The sequence below is a fragment of the Syzygium oleosum genome, unplaced genomic scaffold (assembly GCF_021117445.2).
Source record: "Syzygium oleosum isolate NSW1041296 unplaced genomic scaffold, Sole_v2.1 Sole_v2.27, whole genome shotgun sequence".
NCBI lineage: Eukaryota > Viridiplantae > Streptophyta > Magnoliopsida > Myrtales > Myrtaceae > Syzygium > Syzygium oleosum.
The window spans coordinates 4,319,669-4,338,254 of NW_026607511.1; the positions used below are offsets into that span (position 1 = coordinate 4,319,669).

At 39.0% G+C, this 18,586-nt stretch overlaps 3 protein-coding genes, 1 long non-coding RNA gene and 1 pseudogene across 4 annotated transcripts; all 5 read right to left on the reverse strand.

Moving 5' to 3' along the window:
* Positions 1-464: 464 nt before the first annotated feature.
* LOC115691443 (copper-transporting ATPase PAA1, chloroplastic-like) lies at positions 465-3,233 on the reverse strand (annotated as a pseudogene).
* A 996-nt stretch (positions 3,234-4,229) lies between these two features.
* On the reverse strand, positions 4,230-5,478 carry LOC115691442 (probable LRR receptor-like serine/threonine-protein kinase At3g47570). The gene is made up of 2 exons (XM_030618067.2): positions 4,782-5,478; positions 4,230-4,627 (listed from the first exon to the last, which is right to left on the reverse strand). The coding sequence occupies exons 1-2, from the start codon at positions 5,317-5,319 to the stop codon at positions 4,230-4,232; spliced, it is 936 nt and encodes a 311-aa protein (XP_030473927.1). The 5' UTR covers positions 5,320-5,478.
* On the reverse strand, positions 5,424-7,465 carry LOC115691441 (LRR receptor-like serine/threonine-protein kinase EFR). The gene is made up of 2 exons (XM_030618066.1): positions 5,501-7,465; positions 5,424-5,432 (listed from the first exon to the last, which is right to left on the reverse strand). The coding sequence occupies exons 1-2, from the start codon at positions 7,463-7,465 to the stop codon at positions 5,424-5,426; spliced, it is 1,974 nt and encodes a 657-aa protein (XP_030473926.1).
* A 5,974-nt stretch (positions 7,466-13,439) lies between these two features.
* Positions 13,440-13,973, reverse strand: LOC115666152 (uncharacterized). The gene is made up of 2 exons (XM_030587932.2): positions 13,780-13,973; positions 13,440-13,704 (listed from the first exon to the last, which is right to left on the reverse strand). Exons 1-2 carry the CDS (start codon positions 13,971-13,973, stop codon positions 13,629-13,631), a joined length of 270 nt encoding a protein of 89 aa, XP_030443792.2. The 3' UTR covers positions 13,440-13,628.
* Positions 13,974-14,735: 762 nt separating this feature from the next.
* On the reverse strand, positions 14,736-18,064 carry LOC130135084 (uncharacterized). The gene is made up of 2 exons (XR_008814549.1): positions 17,757-18,064; positions 14,736-14,870 (listed from the first exon to the last, which is right to left on the reverse strand). It is a non-coding gene; the product is annotated as an uncharacterized LOC130135084 (long non-coding RNA).
* Between the last annotated feature and the right edge of the window lie 522 nt (positions 18,065-18,586).

An 18,586-nucleotide genomic window follows, 5' to 3' on the forward strand; every position in this document is an offset into this window, starting at 1 on the left:
CGTGCTGGACTAATGTAGCAACCCGAGGGCTGGCATAATTTTGGCAAGCAACATCTCTGTACTAGCGACAACTCTAGTCTTGGTCTAATCGTGACTGAGGTTCTCCATAGTAAAGAAAAGCTCCTAAAGTCACCAGTTCATATTTCAAAAGAAAACTGTCTACCGTACGTTTCCAACAGCTTTCCTTGTTACTTTCCCCGTCACCTTTTTCTTTTTTTCTTTTGTTTTTATGACAAGGAATCGCACCTTGAGCGAGTAAACCCTAACTCGTGATATACACTAGTGACAAGCCAAAGCGATATAAAAGCTTGTACTTCCAACTAGTAGGTGGAGTCATCGACACAGAAAATCTGCGACAAAAGGTAAGTTATATGCGGCAATGATATTTTCAACAATGTCAGCGAAACGTCATTCTACTACAACAAGCAGATGGTGAATAAAACTGCGAACCTCAAGGGTTAGACTTACAAGCCACAATTTGTCCAAGTGCTTTGCAAGTGTTTCTCCCAACTCTTTTTGCCAATTAGGTATAGCCTTGGCTTCAGATGCAGGCCATACAATTGCTGTCTCGTTTGTAAGATTGACGCGGGTGGCAGATACTTGTGGCTGTCCAATGTTAGAGCAGAAAAAAGAAAAATCACACGGTTAAAATCTTACCACGAAAAATGATGAAAGCCAATTCTCCTGCAATTCTTTCCACCAACATAAGAGATCATTTGTGACCTTATTTCTCTTTACTTTCATGGGAGGACAAGAAGGGTAATCCAGTGGATGACCGTTCTGTCACACTAAGTTTAATTCAAGTTGATGACGATTATTTTTTTTCATATGGAAAATGGACGATCCTAGTTACCTTAGAGAGTATAATAGCAAACTCTCTTCAAGAATTACAAGAAAAAAAAGCAATGGTAAACTCACTTGATTTTTCTACTCGCTGCACATCCCCCACAAGTCATTCCCTGCCGAGACGAAACAGAGACACTAAAGTGACGTACAAACAAAACATGATATGCACTACGGGATAAAATCTTCAGCGATATAAGGCAAGGAAAGCTGAACGTGCATAGACAAAATTGAAGCTTTTTAGCTTGTACATTCACATAAAGTGCGAGAAATATAGAGAAGCGAGGCTTTCTCCGACGTCGAGAATTATGACGTCAGAGGAGACAGCTGAGGCTTCCTCGGCTCCATCCACGACCGATTTTGTCTTCCCATCGTCACCGTCAACTCTGCCGCCTCCTCCTCCTCCTCCGTCATTACCGCCAGCGCCACCGCCATGTCCGCCGAAGGTGGCGAAAGGAGCAGCGGAGCTCGAAACGCACTGCAAATGATACCTCGCGGAGCCGGAGTAGACAAAGGCAAGACCGAATCAAAGCTCGGGCTGCTGCGGATGCGGTCAGCGTGCATGCAGCAGAGTCCGTGAGCGATGAGCCGAGACGGGAGGCATTGAAGATGCAGAGACCTGGAGACGTAGCGATGAAGGCGGAAGCCGAAGGGGTTGAGAGTTGAACGTGGTCACAAACTGCTACCGTCAATAGATTGACCTGTTTAAAAACATTAATTATAGAAAAATTTACTAAATTTTATATGAAAAGTATCTGCGATTGGTAATGTCTAATATATGGCATTTGTTTTGTGAAATATGTGAGAATTTATTTAAGAAGCAATGTTGTGAAAGAACTCCCGACCCGACTTGCTTGTATATTTACGTGTGGATTAAAAAATCTTGTCCGAAGGGTAACTACTGGTGCAATTTTATTTTTAACTAATAAAAGAAATTACTATCTAATATTTAAATTCAATGTTAAAGTGATTGGTAACTCACCAATTTGCATTTCAATTTTATGTATAGTACCAAAATTTTCACCTATGCTACAATACATTAAAATGGTGTTTACCAAGAGTAAATCTGAGGAGAGTAGTTTCCAAATTTACAGGTTATTTGATAACTCGATGAAAATTAAAATATTTAGCACTAAGTAAAATCAAACACATTCGATAATCATAACTAGACTAAGCTTAACAGGTTTAATTAAGTCAGAAAATCACTTTGCCAGACAAGGAAAGGCCACTTAATTCATTTAATAGAAAAAAGATAATTATTGGCACTTAGAATCTTGCTAATTATCTTTGCAAAAACTTATTAAAAGTGCTCCTGATTAGTTAGTTAAACTAGTATGATTTGGTATTCAATATCCAGTTATTATTAAACATATTGTATTTTCATCTTCAACATTGATATAATTGAAAATTAAGTGCTGAAAAATTTTAGGGCCTTGATAGCTTAACTCAAATCAATCAGAAAAATTTTCAAATCCTTAGGGTCATCATGAATTCAACAGAGCTTTGCATTCGTGAAAAATATTCCGTATCCGAGAGAGAACAATTCCGTAAACTATCGGTATGTCTTCGTCTATCCGAGGTTTTGAAATAAATGGAGAAACCCACATTCAAAAAGAGTAAAGGATTCTTTATCGCCGTAGTTGAATTGACAAATTGAAGATTTTCCATTCATAATTTGAAATAAAAAAAGAAGTTATTTTCAATCTATATCAAATTTCACTTGGATAAATGTAATTGACTCCTTGTCAAATAATAAACTAATAAAGCAAAACTCATAAACTTATCTCTGTTCTGATTTCTTTTCCAAAGGATCCCAATTTCAAATTAAGTGGATTTTGGATAAGAATATTTTCGTTTATCATTTTTATTTATTGCTAAACAATTTTCCTTCAAATGGTGTACGCTCTATTTAAAGTAAGTGAAATTTAAAATAAATGCATTATAAAAGAAGTAAGCAAAACTAACTGAAATGTAATTTAGATGGTCCGCAATTTTTATTATTTATATGTAATGCTTAAATATAGTGAATATTACATAGAATTTATTCAAGTAATAAAATAAGTTATCATACATGTTATTTCAATTTTTTTTTAGTTAAATGGATAATTGATGCTTTTGTTCACGTGGTTAACAAGAACTATAAATTATGAGTGTTTTTCATTTAATATGATATAGTAATCTTTTTGAATTATATTCAGATTAAAATGATTAATTATATACTTAAAGACACTTTATCTTCATTTGGTTTTTTTCTCAAATATTAAATCAATGACATAAGTTGGAAGAAGATAAATATTTGGGAAGGATAATCGAATGTATTTGAAGATTTTTTAATTATTTCTTTTATTGGAAGAATACACTTAAGAATAATATACTTGCTCTTTATCCATTCTTAAGCTAAAACTTAAATATAATAAATGATGGACGCTTGAGGATGATAATTATCAAAACTAGTGCCGGTTGGAGAAATATGGGCCATGTGGCACGATCATGCCATATGGTGATCACGGAAACCCATATTCTATCTACTCCGGCTTCGTCCGTAGACATAAGATGAATAAATATTGATATATGCAAGGGTAAATATCATAAAAAAATTCAAATTATGCTCACTGTGACATAAATACCCATAATTTTTTTTGTGTCACTAAAAATCCTAAAATTTCTCATTGTGACACAAATATGCCAAGCCTTTTTTTGTGTAATAAAAAACCCTGAACTTGTATCAATGTGACAAATATACCATGGATTGAACTAAAATAAAGAGTATATATGTCACAAATATATATGTTTACGTTTTCATGCAACACAAAAAAAGTTTGGGGTATTTGTATTATAGTGGGCAAATTTAGGGGCTCTGGTGACACGAAATTTTTTTGGGATATTTGTTTCACAATGGACTTAATTTAGATTTTTTGTGGTATTTTCCCTATACATGATCACCATATTCCTTTTTGTAAGCTTTCATAAATTTAAACATTATTTAAATTTTACGAGAAAGTCATTTATTCATTTCTTATTTTTGTTTTGTTTTAAAAGCCAAAACAAACGGGCCAAGTTTGCAAGAGAGCATGACAAAAGTCCATATTACCAGATGTTTCCAGGTACAAACGGGCCAAGTTTTCTTATTTTCCCTATCTTTTGGGCTAAAGCCAAACAAAGTACATTTATTTTTCATACAGCTCAAGGACAGTGCTCTTTTGCTTGAGATAACGTAACCAAATTTGATCTTCCTTGGATTGCTAAGTCACCAGTCTCCATTACTTGTGGTTTTACTATTGCCAGATTCAAGTTGTCTATGTATGGCAAAATTCCATATCCAATTTCAGACGAAGTAATGGCCATAAAGAAGCCATGATCCGTTTGTAGTTCAGATTTGACATCAACTAAGCAATGACAATGAACTCAAGAAGTTTCTTCCTTATTCCCTGGAGTTTAGCCACTGCATCGCCGACATCCATTCGTTCCTTGGGAGACTTAGAAGAGCATGCGGCTCCTAGTTCGATCATCGAAACCATACACTCCTTAATACTACACCAACTTTTGTTCTTGCCCTCCGGAGCGACTATTCGTCTCTTCTCTGACTCCTCTATTTCTTGAAGTAGAATGGGATCGATTGCCTTCTCCACTCGGTCCGCCAGAGCTGCCTTTACAAAGCGATGAAGGTCTAGCCCATTTTCAAACATGTCATCAGTCGGCCTCTTGCCCGTGAACATCTCCAAAATGAGGACTCCAAAGCTATACACATCTCCTTGTGTGGACACCGTACTTCCCACGCCATACTCTACAGCAATCAACAGCTCATAGTGATGCAAGGTGAATAATTTATTCAAATATTGTGCCGGTGATGTTTCACTTGTCTTTTTCAAAGGATCCATCTACTATAACGTGTTCTATATAAAGAGATAAACTGAAAGGCCTAACTTGTGCATCCTTACCTGGAGCTACGTAGCCAAATGATCCTTTTATTCCGACAGAGCTTGATGGATCGGCTAGTAACTTATGCATTGCTTCTGGGAGGAACCTGGCAAGTCCGAAATCGCCTGCATGTCCAGTCATTTCATCGTCAAGAAGGACATTGCTTGGCTTTATATCACAATGAACAATTGGTGTTTCACAGTGATGATGGAGATAATCTAGTGCACAAGCAACATCAATGGCAATATTCACTCTCTCAAGTAGGCTCAACTTGCTTCTCTCCGTATATTGCGATGCAATTGGGTGCAACCATTCTTCCAAGCTCCCCTTTGGCATGAATTCGTAGACCAGTGCCTTGAAATCATTTCCATTAAAATCAAACCCAGAACATGCCGTGAGTACCTTCACGAGATTACGGTGTCGGATTCTTCTTAAAGCCCCACACTCGGCTATGAAGCTCTTGGAAGCTCCGTGATGTGTCAGGTCAAGAATCTTGATGGCCACGATCGATTGAGTCTGATCAAGAAGCCCTATGTACACAGATCCAAAACTGCCCATGCCGATTAGATTGGTGGAGGAGAATCCACTCGTCGCTTTTCAATAGATTGTGATAAGAAACATGCAAAAGCCCTTCGTCGGAAGAGCTTGGAGCTGATGCTTTCTTATTGTGTCTATACCGAAAGAAGTATAACAAAGAAAGCATGCAAGACAGTCCTACAAGAGCAAAGAGTGTGGATACCATAACTTTTGCAGTTCTGCTTATTCTTCTCTGTTTTGACTCTTTGTAGTCGCATTTCGGTAGTTGAAAATCTGGGAGACCCCCGCAAAGCTTCTTGTTTCCAACAACCGAAGTTGAAATGGCACTTCTGAAAACTCCTCCTGTAGGTAATGCACCCTCGAAATCGTTGTAAGATAGGCTCAAATTCGTCAGATTTAGCAACTCTAGATATTCCGGGATTTGGCCAGACAAACGGTTATTGGAAACATTCAATACTTGAAGGCCTCTCATGGAACTCAAAGTCAATGGTAGGGGCCCTTCAAAGAAATTATCCTGCACATATAGTTGTTCCATGCTTCTACAACTGCTGATACTACTTGGAATCTTTTGAGATAATTTGTTCCCGTTTAAACTTAATATGCCAAGATTTTTCAAGTTTCCAACTTCTCCTGGTAGGGAGCCGGTAAGACTATTTCGAGACAAGTCAAGATAAATCGACAAAGATGAGAGGCCCATAATTCCCGGGGGTATGTTACCGCCGAGGTCATTGGTAGAAAGGTTCAAGAGAAGTAGATTTTGGCAGTTTCCCAGAGACGACAGTATCGAGCCATGGAGATTATTGCTATTCAACATCAATTTGGTTAACATCCTTAAATTCCCGATAGATTCTGGTATTTGCCCCGAGAATTTATTTTGGCCGAGATTCAAATACTTCAGTTTGTTTAGATTTCCGATCTCAGAAGGAATGTTTCTCGATATGTTATTGCCCCTCATTGCCAGGGATTCCAAATTGATCAGATTTTCGATTCCAGACGGTAAGGTTCCAGAAATATCATTGTGACTTAATACAAACCACGAAAGGGTGCTAGAGAGGTTACTTATACAGTCGGGAATTGGTCCTGCGAAAGCATTGCTCTTTATACCTATTGTATCCAATTTTGTGGAATTGATTAAAGAGCAAAGGAAGTCAAGATCAGCAGATTGGCCACTTCCTAAGTTGTTTTCGCTAAATTCAAAGCAATAGAGCCCTCTCATCTTTGAGAAAGAAGGAACTTTCCCTGTAAAGTTATTCACCGCGATTATAATATAAACGAGATTAGAGGCATTGGATATTGACTCGGGAATGGGTCCAGTAAGATGGTTGTTACTCAAATAGATTCTCTCGAGATTCGAAAGAGTGAAACCTAAGTTGTTGGGTAAGCCCCCCTCTAATTGGTTTCCGGCCACATCAAGGATTGTCATAGTGGAAACATTGAAGATTGAGATAGGAATCATACCGACAAATTTATTGTTGCCGAGAGAGAGGAAGTTTAGATTTCTCAATCGGCCAAGAGTCTCTGGGATCATACCACCAAGGTTATTTGAAGCTGCTGCAAAGGCTTGAAGAGATGATAAGTTTCCAAACGACAGCGGAATGTTTCCCATTAAGCCGTTCATTTGAGATATAAATATTTGGAGCTTGGACAAGGAGCCGAGTTCTGGAGACAAATTTCCTTTGAGCATGTTGATGCCCAAGTTAAGAATGAGTAAATTAGAGCAATGGGAGAGATTCGAAGGGATTTGTCCGCCAAAAGAGTTGTTATTAAGGAACAACTGTTGCAACCGAAACAAGCGGCCGAAATGTGGCTGAATTTCGGAGCGAAAATTGTTGTTATCCAGATAGACCAACCTCAGAAAGCTTAGGTTACCAATATGGGGCGACACGACCCCGGACAAGTTCTCGGAGCTGAGGTCTAATACGGTGACTCTGCGGTGTCTACGACCACATGTGACACCGTACCAATCGCAAATGTGGCTAGTATCATTCCACGAGCTTAAAACCCGATCAGCATCAGCTATTTGGGCCTTAAATTCTAGCAGAGCCAGCCGATCAGTCTCATCCCCGCCGGCTTCTACCAAAGCTAGGACACCCCCTAACAGAACAATGATGGTAATTAAGCAAGAGAACGACCTGGATAAACCCCAATCTCTATTGGGAAGGTCCATGGGGATTTGCAGCAAAGCGCCCTCAGCTCGAGTGTCTTTTGGTTTTCTTGCGACATTGTTTCGGAACAATTCGCGAATATATAATACATATTCTCCCATACTAAGATATGTTGATGTCATCAATGCAAGAATAATCGTGCCAGATCTTTTTAGGGCCTCTCGACTTGAGAAAACTACAAGGCCGTGACATGCAAGGTAACGATTGGTGATCAAGTCAGTCAACGAAAGCTGAAAATGCCATGGGGGCCTAGTTTTTTTTTTTTTTTTCAATCGTCTCTTTTCAATCCCTGAATTTCTTGGCCGTTTAGTAGGGGCGACTGCATTAGCCTTTTCCGCACATATAAAATATTGACTTTCTAGTACTCAGAAGGAATATTAACCGTACGTGTTGGTAGGTGTATTTCACAACTTATAATAACCTTTACTTTCATTTATGAATTATAATATACATCTTTTCTATAAATTATACATTTTGGAAGATTGTTTGTTATTATTAAAATTGAAAATAGTGCTTATACATAAAAGAGAGCAAAATCTCTACTCTGGTAAAGAAGAATTTATTTCAAGTTATTACCTTTTAGATCCATGTTGTGCCGGCGTTTAACTTGTTATATTAATATGCAAATTGAATTTTGCATCTTGAATACTCATGGATGAATTACTAATTAATAATGACAAAGTCCGCGCTAATATATCATGATCTTTAACATTTTAATACTGTCTAAAAATTATTTTAATTATAAAAAACTAGGTATTATTTAATCCCAAAAGGTATATAGCCAGTCATAAAAGTAAACAGGTTGTTGTTGGCATAGGATATTTAATTGAAAAAGGGCGATAACTCAAGTCAAGTCAAGTAAACGATCCTTTTTCTCCTTCTTTTGACAAACCGTAAGCGAGACAGTTCACATGGAAAAAGTCGTGGGAACGTCTATCTATTTCATTCGTCCAACCTTTCGTTTGCTCTTATTTCCCTGGAATCAAGGAATTATTAACAAAGACCCAATTAGGGAAAATCATAATACCGGATTTTAGGCAATTATTAGACACACACCACGTGTCCTTACTTGATTTGACTGGTTATGTGCTGGTGCTTGATGGGTGAAAGATAATCCTTCGTTATTGAAAATCCGGGGAGAGGGTGTTCAGTGTTATACTTTCCAAAAGCAAAAGTAGAGAAAAAGACCATAAAAAGAAGGTGAGAATTGAAAGCTATTCCCACGTAAGAAAGCGACTAAGGCGCATCGCATCAAAGTGCACGGCAAGCCAACTTTGCCTTCCACACTGACCAAATTTCCTCCACGTATAGCCCCATCCGATCGTAATTGGAATCACCTAAGACTGTAATTAGGAAATAATTTATTTATTCTTAGCAATCACCTAAGACCAATTAGAACTAGACAAACAAAAAATGAACATTAAGCATCTTGGGAAAAAGACTGCAATTGGGTAATAATTAAGATTGGAGTCGCACGACATGATCCTTATCCAAGGGGAATCAAACAAGAATTGCATGAGAAAGCAATGTGATAGGGTAACGTGGACTTTGTGTCCTTTGGCTAAATCTGCATTCTTTAAACAAAGTCTTCGTCAACAAAGTTAAATTTGATATATATTGAGTTAGATTCGTGAGACTTGTTATATAGAGTTGTACAAATCACCCCTAGACAATAGAATTTGTCAGAAGAAAAATACTAATTAAGTTATAAGGAAAAACTTCTGCAACCGAAACAAGCGGCCAAATTACGGGGGAATTTCGGAGCTGAAACCGTCATTATGCATATTGACTTCCCACATAAAGCTCAGGTTAACAATGTGGGATAGCTTGACCCCGGTCGAGTGACAGGAGATCGCTAGGAAGAAGACAATGCAAATCAAATTGCCACGCTCTCACCAAAGCTTCCAAAAGATCCCCACGTTTTACCGAGAAATTTACTCCATCAGTATGATGCGTGGAAGGTGGGACAGAATTTACCGAGTTAATTGCGCAAAGGAATAGCTTCTAGAGGTCAAAAGAACTTTCAGAATTTTTAAGACCAAAACCACGTTCCATGACGTGAAGGTAACGGGACCGCGTATCAAAACACCACAAACATCCAAGGATCCTGCCGAAAGCTTAGCATAGTTAATATAGTGCAAACTATAGACAGAAAGCTCTCGTATTAAATGGGGATAAGAATGATATGAGTGTCATAACTTTTGTACGGCGCTCATTTGAGTGTCATAATTTTTTTTCGCTCGAGTGCGTATGGTAATATTTCAGATCCTGAGAACAATTTCTGTTCAGAAATAATTTTTTCCATTTATACAAATTTACCATAAACTAATTTTTTGACCACCTAAAATCCCAAACTGATACACCTGTGACAAATTTACCCTATGTTAGTTTCCGTTAAATTTTATTGTCAAGTTGCTAAGTCGGATGACATGTGACAATTGACGGGGTGTTATGGGGTTTTACCCTCAGTTTGTCATAGATATATCAATTTGTGATTTTTTGTGGTATTAATCCAATTTAACAGAAACTAACGGATGGTAAATTTGTCATAAATGTACTAGTTTGGGGTTTTTTGTGGTAAAAAAAATTAGTTTTGGGTAAATTTATCACAGACGTACCAGTTTGGAGTTTTTGGTGGTCACAAAATTAATTTGGGGTGAATTTATCATAAGTGTACTAGTTTGGAGTTTTTGGTGATCAAAAAATTAATTTAGTATAAATTTATCATAAGTATACATATAGGAGTTTTTGGTGATATTAACTCAAAAAGTAATCAAAAAGCGCGAGAGTTCAAGTCAAGTCAACGATCCATCTTCTCCTTCTTCTTCTTCTTTTGACAAGGCGCAACCGACACGGTTCACGTGGCAAAAGTCGTAAAAACGTCAATCTGTTTCATCATTCCAACCTTTTGTTTGCTCTTATTTGCCTCAAAGTGCACGGCGATCTATTTCAAAGCTGTTCACACGTAAGAAAGCGACTTAGGTACATCGCCTCAAAGTGCACGGCAAGCCAACTTGGCCTCCCACGTTTATCATATCTCCTCTACGTGTATGCCCATTCGGTCGTAATTGGATTTACTTCCTTTAATTAACTTCAAATTATCCTTTAATTAGTCGTGACGTCCACGCGAAAAAAGAAAAAGAAAAAATAGTTTTACAATCCTCAAATCTTTTTGACGTGATGTTATTGAAATTAAATCATTTTTTAAGCAATCACCTAAGACCAATTATAACTAGACAAAAAAAAATGAACATTAATCATCTTGGGAATAAGACTGTAATTAGGAAATAATTAAGATTCTTGTCAGACGACTTGATCCTTATCCAGGGGGAATCAAACAAGAACGGCATGAGAAAGCAATGGGACTCGAGCTGTGTTTGATAACTGGCCAAATAGTAACTAATTCTACTCTTTTGTTCCTAGAATTAGTTTTGGAATAGAAATCCGTTTGGTAAATTTTGTGTTCCCGTGCACAAATTTGCACAAATTTATTCCCAGAATCAATTTTGAAAAAGAATAAAAAAGCAAAAAAAAGTTGCGTCTTGATTCTGGGAATAAGAATAAGAAATGGAATAGAAATTTTCTTCTTCTTCTTCTTCTTGCCAGCAACCGGCCATAGGCCAGGGCCGGCGAGGGCGTTGCGGTCCTCGCTGGATCCGGCAAGGGCAGCAACGAGGGTCCAACCCTTGCCAGATCCAGCAAGGTTGGCACTCACCCAAGCCGCGAGCCGCCCTCGCCGGATCTGGCGAGGGCGGTGGCGAAGGCGGCCGTCGCCCAGGCGGCGAAGGTCCAGCCCTTGCCAAAGCCGGCGAGGGCCGCGCGGCCCTCGCCGGCCCGGCCTGTGGCCGGTCGCCGGCGCCGGCGCCAGCGCCCAGCACCGGTGACCTAGCCATGGCCAAGGAAGGGGAAAAAGAAAAAAAAAATTAAAATATTGTTAATTAAAAGAAATTTTGTGCAGTACCAAACACATTTCTGTTCTTTTTCTATTCCATGAATAGAAATTTTGGATAGTTACCAAACGCTTTCAAATGCTTAGAAATTGTTCCCCGGACACGGAATCAAAAAGAACCATTTCTTAACAGAAATTATTTTCGGGAACATAATGATTGCCAAACGCACCCTAGGTGACGTGAGACAAAGAGGGACACGTGAAATTATTGTGTCCTTTGTACTAACTATGCATTCTTTAAGCAAAGTCTTCATCAACAAATTTAAATTTTATATTGGGTCAGATTCGTGAGACTCGTTGTGTAGAGTTGTCCACATCACCCCTAGACAGTAGAATATTTAAGAAGAGAAAAACTAATCAAGTGTAATAGGCTAAAATTTTGTTGGTGTGCCCTTAGTAATCAAATAGTATGCAAAAAAAAATTGAGGATAGAAAGAATATGTACGCTATGAAAATAGAATAGTGAAAAATGCAAAAATTCTTGAATAAGGTACGTCGGTTCCAATTAATTACATTCTGAGCAGAAGGGATTTAATTAGAAAGACCTATACAAATTCAATGACCTCATGAGACAGACAAAAGTTGAGAGGATTTGATCGGGAAAAAATGCTCAAATTTAGGGATCAAAAGTATAGTCTTGAAATTTGAAAAAAGCATACAGGGGATATGAAACAAATTGACTTTGAACAATAAACAAATGTAGATAGATGTATATTTTTGAAGCGTGATTACAGGGACAAACCAAGTTAATCAAAGGAAGGATCACACTACTTTGCCAACAACATGCATGAGCATGAACTCGAAGGAGAGAGGATCAAGTTATGCATGTGACTAGCCCTGAGGCTAAAGAAACAACTGTGAAGAAAGTCACGCACAGGATAACAGAACATTGACAGAATGTCCTGTCAAGCCCTAACTGAAAATTTCCCGACAGTTTGGTAAAATTCCTGCTGAGCACATTGATGAAATTGCAAATGTGATCTCCAAATTTTTTCCACCATCATAGCGGGATAAGAAGATATTCATTTACAGAGCCATTGTTGACAATTGACAATAACCACATCTAGGAGCCAGAGTCACTACAGAGAAAAAGACTGCCCACTGAAACGGGGATGATCAGCTCCAGTTTTTGCTTTATGCCAAGAGTACACCACATCTTGGAGCCAGACTCAAATCTCAGATTGGAGCAAGCACAACTTCTAACAGAATTAGAGGAAACTACAACATCAATAAAAAATGACCAGCTGAAAGTGCGTGGCAATGATCATTAATGCAGAAATGCAAGCAGATGCACGGACAGCTGCTCAAGCAAAAAGAACCATGTATTTATAAGCAAAACTGCCGATTCGGAGGGAGAGCCGTCATTACACCTTGAAGGGACACTTATCCAGGAAATCTAACAAGATAGCAGCACCACTGACAAGAAAGAGACCAGCGATCTTCCACTGAAGATGGTGATAAGAGATGGGAGATCGCTAGGAAGAAGACAATACAAATCAAATTGCCATGCTCACCAAAGCTTCCAAAAGATCTCCACGTTTTACTGAGAAAGGAACTCCTCCATCAGTACAATGTGTGGAAGGTGAGAGGGAAGTTTACTGAGTTAATTGCATATAGGACTTTTCAGAATTTTTAAGACTAAAACCACATATCCTATGACATGAGAGTAACAGGACCATGTATCAAAAACACCACAAACAGCGAAGAATCCTGCCGAAAGCTTAACAGAGTTAATATAGTGCAAACAATAGACAGAAAGCTCACATGCTAAATGTGTATGAGAAAACATAGAGGTTACCCGCTCAAAAAGTTAAGACATTTGAAAAATAGTAGCCAAAACAGGCATTCATTTCTAAGGCAGAGATTTTGCAAATAGAAAAGGCATAAATTCCACAGGTGAATCTCTTGCTCTATCCACAAAAGAGCCATCTAGACACCATAAAGCTGTTTGCATTCCACAGTCGCAAATGCCAATGAAGAAGTCAACCAAGATTGATCTCAGATGCATTTGCAATTGCTAAAGCAGGTAACAGAAAGAGAATCCAGTACCCATCATAGCATTGAAAGAATAAGGCCAAATTTGATTGTTGAAAGTGAAGCAAGCAATGTCATCAGACCAAAACATCAAAATGAGCATTCACGGACATTAAACAGTTGAATCTTTTAGCCATAGTTCGCACATCGAAAGACTAATCAAGCCGATTTGTCCACCCAGACTACCACGAAGAAGAGATACAACAGAAGAGACTTTGACACCTCCAGCAAGTAACAGCAGTACCTCCAATTACTTTGCTACAATCACAAAATATTTTTCAATCAGTACAGAATCAACTGCTTTACTATGACTGGAAACAATTGCGTGCATACCTATCAGGAGTGTTCTCTTTACCCCAAATGGAAGTTTCCTGTACCGAGATGTTCACAGAGACTAGAACGGTCCCGATTATAGTGGTCATTTCCTGATCCTCCTCGAGTACCATTATCCCTATTGCGCTTGCCAGATTGATCACCATTTCGATCAGGACCATAGCCCCCACCACCACCTCCTCCTCCTCCTCCATACTTGCAATCCCTTCCCGCATACCTACCTCCTCTGCCCCTTCACTAGGACACTCCCTTGCAAAATGCCCAGGCTTGTCACACTTAAAGCACTCTCCACCTCCACCTCCACCTGCGGGTCGACCACCATAGTCCCGATTTGTTGAAATTGTCCCACATCGGTTGTGGAATGGGCTGGTGGTCGATTTATAAATGTGAGGGAAAGCCTCACCCTTTAATTTAGCTTTTGGAGCGAGAGAGGCCCAAGACCACCCAACACTGGTATCAGAGCCCAAGGTTGCCAACAAGTCTTGACCCAATAGTCACATGGGAGAGTTACGGGTTGTTGCGGTTCCGACCCAGGCCCGATATGTGGGGGAGATTGTTGAGGTTGTTCTACATGGATTGTGGAAGGGGCTGGTGGTCGGTTTATAAATGTGAGGGAAAGCATCACCCTTTGAGCTAGCTTTTGGGATGAGAGAGGCCCAAAACCACCAACACTGGTATCAGAACCTAAGGTAGCTAACAAGTGTGGACCCAATAGTCACATGGGAGAGTTACGGGTTGTTGCGGCTCCGACTCAGGCCTGACGTGCGAGGGGGAGATTGTTCAGGTTGTCCCATATCGGTTGTGGAAGGGGCTGGTGGTCGGTTTATAAGTGTGAGGGAAAGCCTCACCCTTTAAGCTAGCTTTTGGGGGTGAAAGAGGCCCAAGACCACCTAACAAGGGCCACAGTCACGACCATGATCACGACTGCGATCACCATCTTGGCTCCACGGGTGAGCTTTTTACACAATGATATTTCTCCCATCCAAGTTCATCCCGTTCATAGCCTCAATAGGCTCATCCATTGCTTGCTTCTCATCAAAAGTTACAAAACCAAATCCACGAGAGCGTCCAGAGAACTTGTCAACCACCACCTACATTAAAAATATTCCTCTCGGAGTTAGTTTGTATTATATGACGGGAAAACCAAATTGTAGATAAGAGCACCACCAATCCAAAACTTGGTGAGTTCAGCCGATGAATACGGAGTATCAGCTCTGATCCATCCAAAAAGTAATACTATTAGCCTCCAAAACTACCAAAAGAGAGATTCAATTCGAATCCAACCAGCGACCCTGTCAGGACTCTCCTGAACGGAAGTCAGGAAGTGGGTTTAGAGGTAATGTTGATTTGTGGACGAATAGTCCTCAATCGGCGTGGGTTCTCCAAAACCCTTACCTCGCGTGGCGTTGGGATTTTCATTTTAATTTGATTAACCTTATGACAATTCTATATAAGGAGTCTCCACTAGCCTATTGGGGTCGGCTAGAAACCAAGTGAAGTATGGCAATATATCTCACTTCCTATGCAACCTAAAATCTAGGGTTGGGAACTTAATTACACTAGTTATCTCCTAGTACGCTTTCGGTACCTAAACTTCATTATTTGTCAGCTAAGGTGTTCACGTAATCTTTTTACCGTATGAATTCTAAAGTTCTTGTCTGCTAAGTGTCCACGCAATGTTTTTGGTGTTTATTATGATCCTAGTGTATGGCCTAACCATCCAACTAGGCTAAACGAAATAAGAGAAACTCAATCAGGGATATGACATAGAAGAACGAAAACAAACACATCAAAAGCAATAACAAAAGGGAGAGTAAAAGGTGAAGTGCAGTAAAGTAACCCGATACGAGTCGAGCAAAGAATATAACATGGCATTGTTATTAAGCCCCAAGATAGCAACCGTTTGAGCTTGATTTTAGAGACTTTCTTATCTTAAAATAAGTAATATGGACTCTCGAAACTTTTGGAGAAACAAGAAACCCCAGGTTGACACTTTGTCATCCTAAGTCGGGGCCCCAATCCGGCTTTAGCATAGTAAGTGCTCATTTAGTCCCTTTCGAGTTTCTCTTAGGTTATAATACTTTCCACGTTACCTATTCAATTATTTGAGGTGGATCCTAAATTTAACTAAGCTATTTACCATGATTTTTTTTTTTAAAGTGGTGTTTCTAAACTACTATTTCTTTATTTTTCGATCATATTCCTCAAACTAAATCTACTTTATTCATTAGAGCTAATCAGCTAAATTAATCCTAAGTGATCCTAAACTAAACTAAGAATCCACAATCTAATTGAAAATGCACTCGCAAATCAACAATCAATCAAGTAAGGCACGAATTACACTAAAAAACAAGAAAAGTATATGAGTTTTAATGAAGTGAAACCAAGGTAAAATACTAAAACCCAACAATCTTGTCAGACTTTTTTTTCAAACCAATTTTCCAATTTTTTTGTTTTCGGAAATTTTTAATTTTACTTATTTCTACTCTCCGATTCTCGGTCCTTAAGCAAAGCAAGCAAGCTCCTCCCCTGAACTTCTATTTCCTTTTTCCCACCTTCAGTTTTGAGCCTCAAAAAGACCAAGTTCAACAATTTCTCTAAAAAAACCAATTATTTACTTCTTTCCAAAGCGCACGAACTCACAATCTTTTCAGATTTAATTCTAGCATTTTCTTCCAATGTAAGCAAAGTCATCAGACCTGCCTTTTCACTTTCTTTTAGCTTTACAATGGCCATCAAACAAACCGTCATAAACTCAAGAACAACATCACCAGCATGAATGAGCCTGAGGCCAGCAAGCGTAAACCAAGTTCTAACAAATTTGTCTTGATGATGACATTGTTGGAACAACATAAAATTGATTATGGGGAGATTAAGCACGTCGATTGCTGGAAGCTGCAAGAATTAAAGAAGAGTCATAAAGACTTCAACATGGCTTCGTTTTCCTTCGACAGATTAAGCTGTTTTATTATCTTTCTTAATGATTGTGGGTTGTTATGTTTTCTTTATTAAATGTGATCATTGGCATTTGAGAACTTCAATTCCTATATAAAGGGACGAAGTCGTGAGTTGTAAATCAAGCCAAACACGAAGCCACAAAGAGAAAGCATTCTCAATAAAAAGGTCTCCCTCCAATAATTATTTGTGCTCTTATTCCAAGTTTCCAAAGTTTATTATTATTCTTTTGGTTCCAACAGACATGGTTATAAATCGCACATAAGCACACATTTAGAACACAGCACACTAAGTTCAACATCAATGTGAACGAATCAGATCCGACTCAGTTTCATACAAAAAGTCTTGGGCCAAATTCAGAAATCACTCAGAACCAAATTTTGTTGCATAAGAAAGTCAGAACTGAGACTTCGGTAATGAACTTCAAATTGAATGACTACTGGATTCACTCTTGAAGGGAGGAACCTGAACTCAATTGGAATTCATTTAATAGAAAAAAAAAACAAAGGAAACAATCTCCGTCAAATTTGAACTTAAAAATGCACTGAAATTGTTCGAGTATCTCATCAAGCACACGGCACCCATTCAGTCAGATGATCTAGATGCAGGAGAATATCAACGATTCACAACAAACACATCACCATGTCATCATGAAACACAAGCACACAAGCATCTGAGCATAGCTTTGTAATAGATCGATCGAGTAACGAAAAGCTCTCAGTCAAAATCTAAATCAAACCACATACTGATCTAATTGAGGAATTTTAACAAACAGATGGTCGGCGTCTCTACCATGAAGTCCAGATGCAGTAATGAAGCTATGATTCATCTTTAGACATCCACAATCCTCAGAATGTATTCAAATCATCAACAGAACCTTCATGACAAACGATTTTGACTCGAACCGTAGCTGAACTTCTTGGCTATGACCTTACCAAAAAAAAAATACTTCTCGGCTATGTTTTCACTCGCAATCATCTAAAACAGAACTAATTTAGTTCGATCTAGCAAATAATTTTTACCTGTGATGATTACTGATCGGATAGGAATGAGGCAAACACAAGAACGACTTCAAGGACAGGAATCAACAAAACAAGTAGAAATGACCACTTCACGAGCTCTTTGGTGATAGTGACTGCGAACAGAAGCGAACAGAGTCTCCGGTGAGCACAACGGTTATCAGTAGCCATGTCTATCGTCCTTGATGAAAAGGAGCTTCAGAAGCGAGGATGAAACTACAGGAAATACACAAGAAACGAGAAATCAGTGCCATGATTGAATCAAAAATCGAAAATAGAAAATCGGAGAATCCGAGAAAAACTCAGTTTCAGTTTCGCGCTCCCATCGGCACACATAAGTAACTATGCGTCCTTCCAGAGCAGAGGAGTGAATCGGGGGAGCCGCTGGTTGAGCACGACGAGAGCGTACGCCGAAGGAAGCCGGTCGTCGTTATCGGCGGATGCGGCGGCTGAGGTGAGGAGGGAGGAGGGGCAGTGGCGTATGACAGTCCATTTCTGCCAACGCGCCGCCCTCTCACGGCGCAGCACGAGGGAGCGAATCGGACAAGAGATCGCGCCGAGAGAGAGAGGGAGGGACCTGTTATGACAAGAGGTCGTCGTTATCTCCGATTCTGCTTTGCTCGCTTCGAACGCGCCCGGCAAGTTACCAAATAGTAACTATTTTTATTTTCTTTATTTTTGAAATTAATTTTGAAATAGAAATTCGTTTGGTAAATTTTTTGTTTCCGGACACAAATTTACAAAAATTTATTCCAATAATCAATTTTGGAACAGAATCAAGAAGCAAAAAAAAGTTACTTCTTGAATCTGGGAACAATAATAAAAAATGGAAA

Bases quoted from the DNA above. Each gene is read 5' to 3' on its own strand.
- LOC115691442 (XM_030618067.2), bottom strand. From the start codon at position 5,319: ATGGGCAGTTTTGGATCTGTGTACATAGGGCTTCTTGATCAGACTCAA. The intron at 4,628-4,781 runs GTAAGGATGCAC...TGATTGCTGTAG, and splicing joins ATTTGGCTACGTAGCTCCAG to AGTATGGCGTGGGAAGTACG.
- LOC115691441 (XM_030618066.1), bottom strand. From the start codon at position 7,465: ATGGACCTTCCCAATAGAGATTGGGGTTTATCCAGGTCGTTCTCTTGC.
- LOC115666152 (XM_030587932.2), bottom strand. From the start codon at position 13,973: ATGGAGGAGGAGGAGGAGGTGGTGGTGGGGGCTATGGTCCTGATCGAA. The intron at 13,705-13,779 runs GTATGCACGCAA...TTGTGATTGTAG, and splicing joins AAAGAGAACACTCCTGATAG to CAAAGTAATTGGAGGTACTG.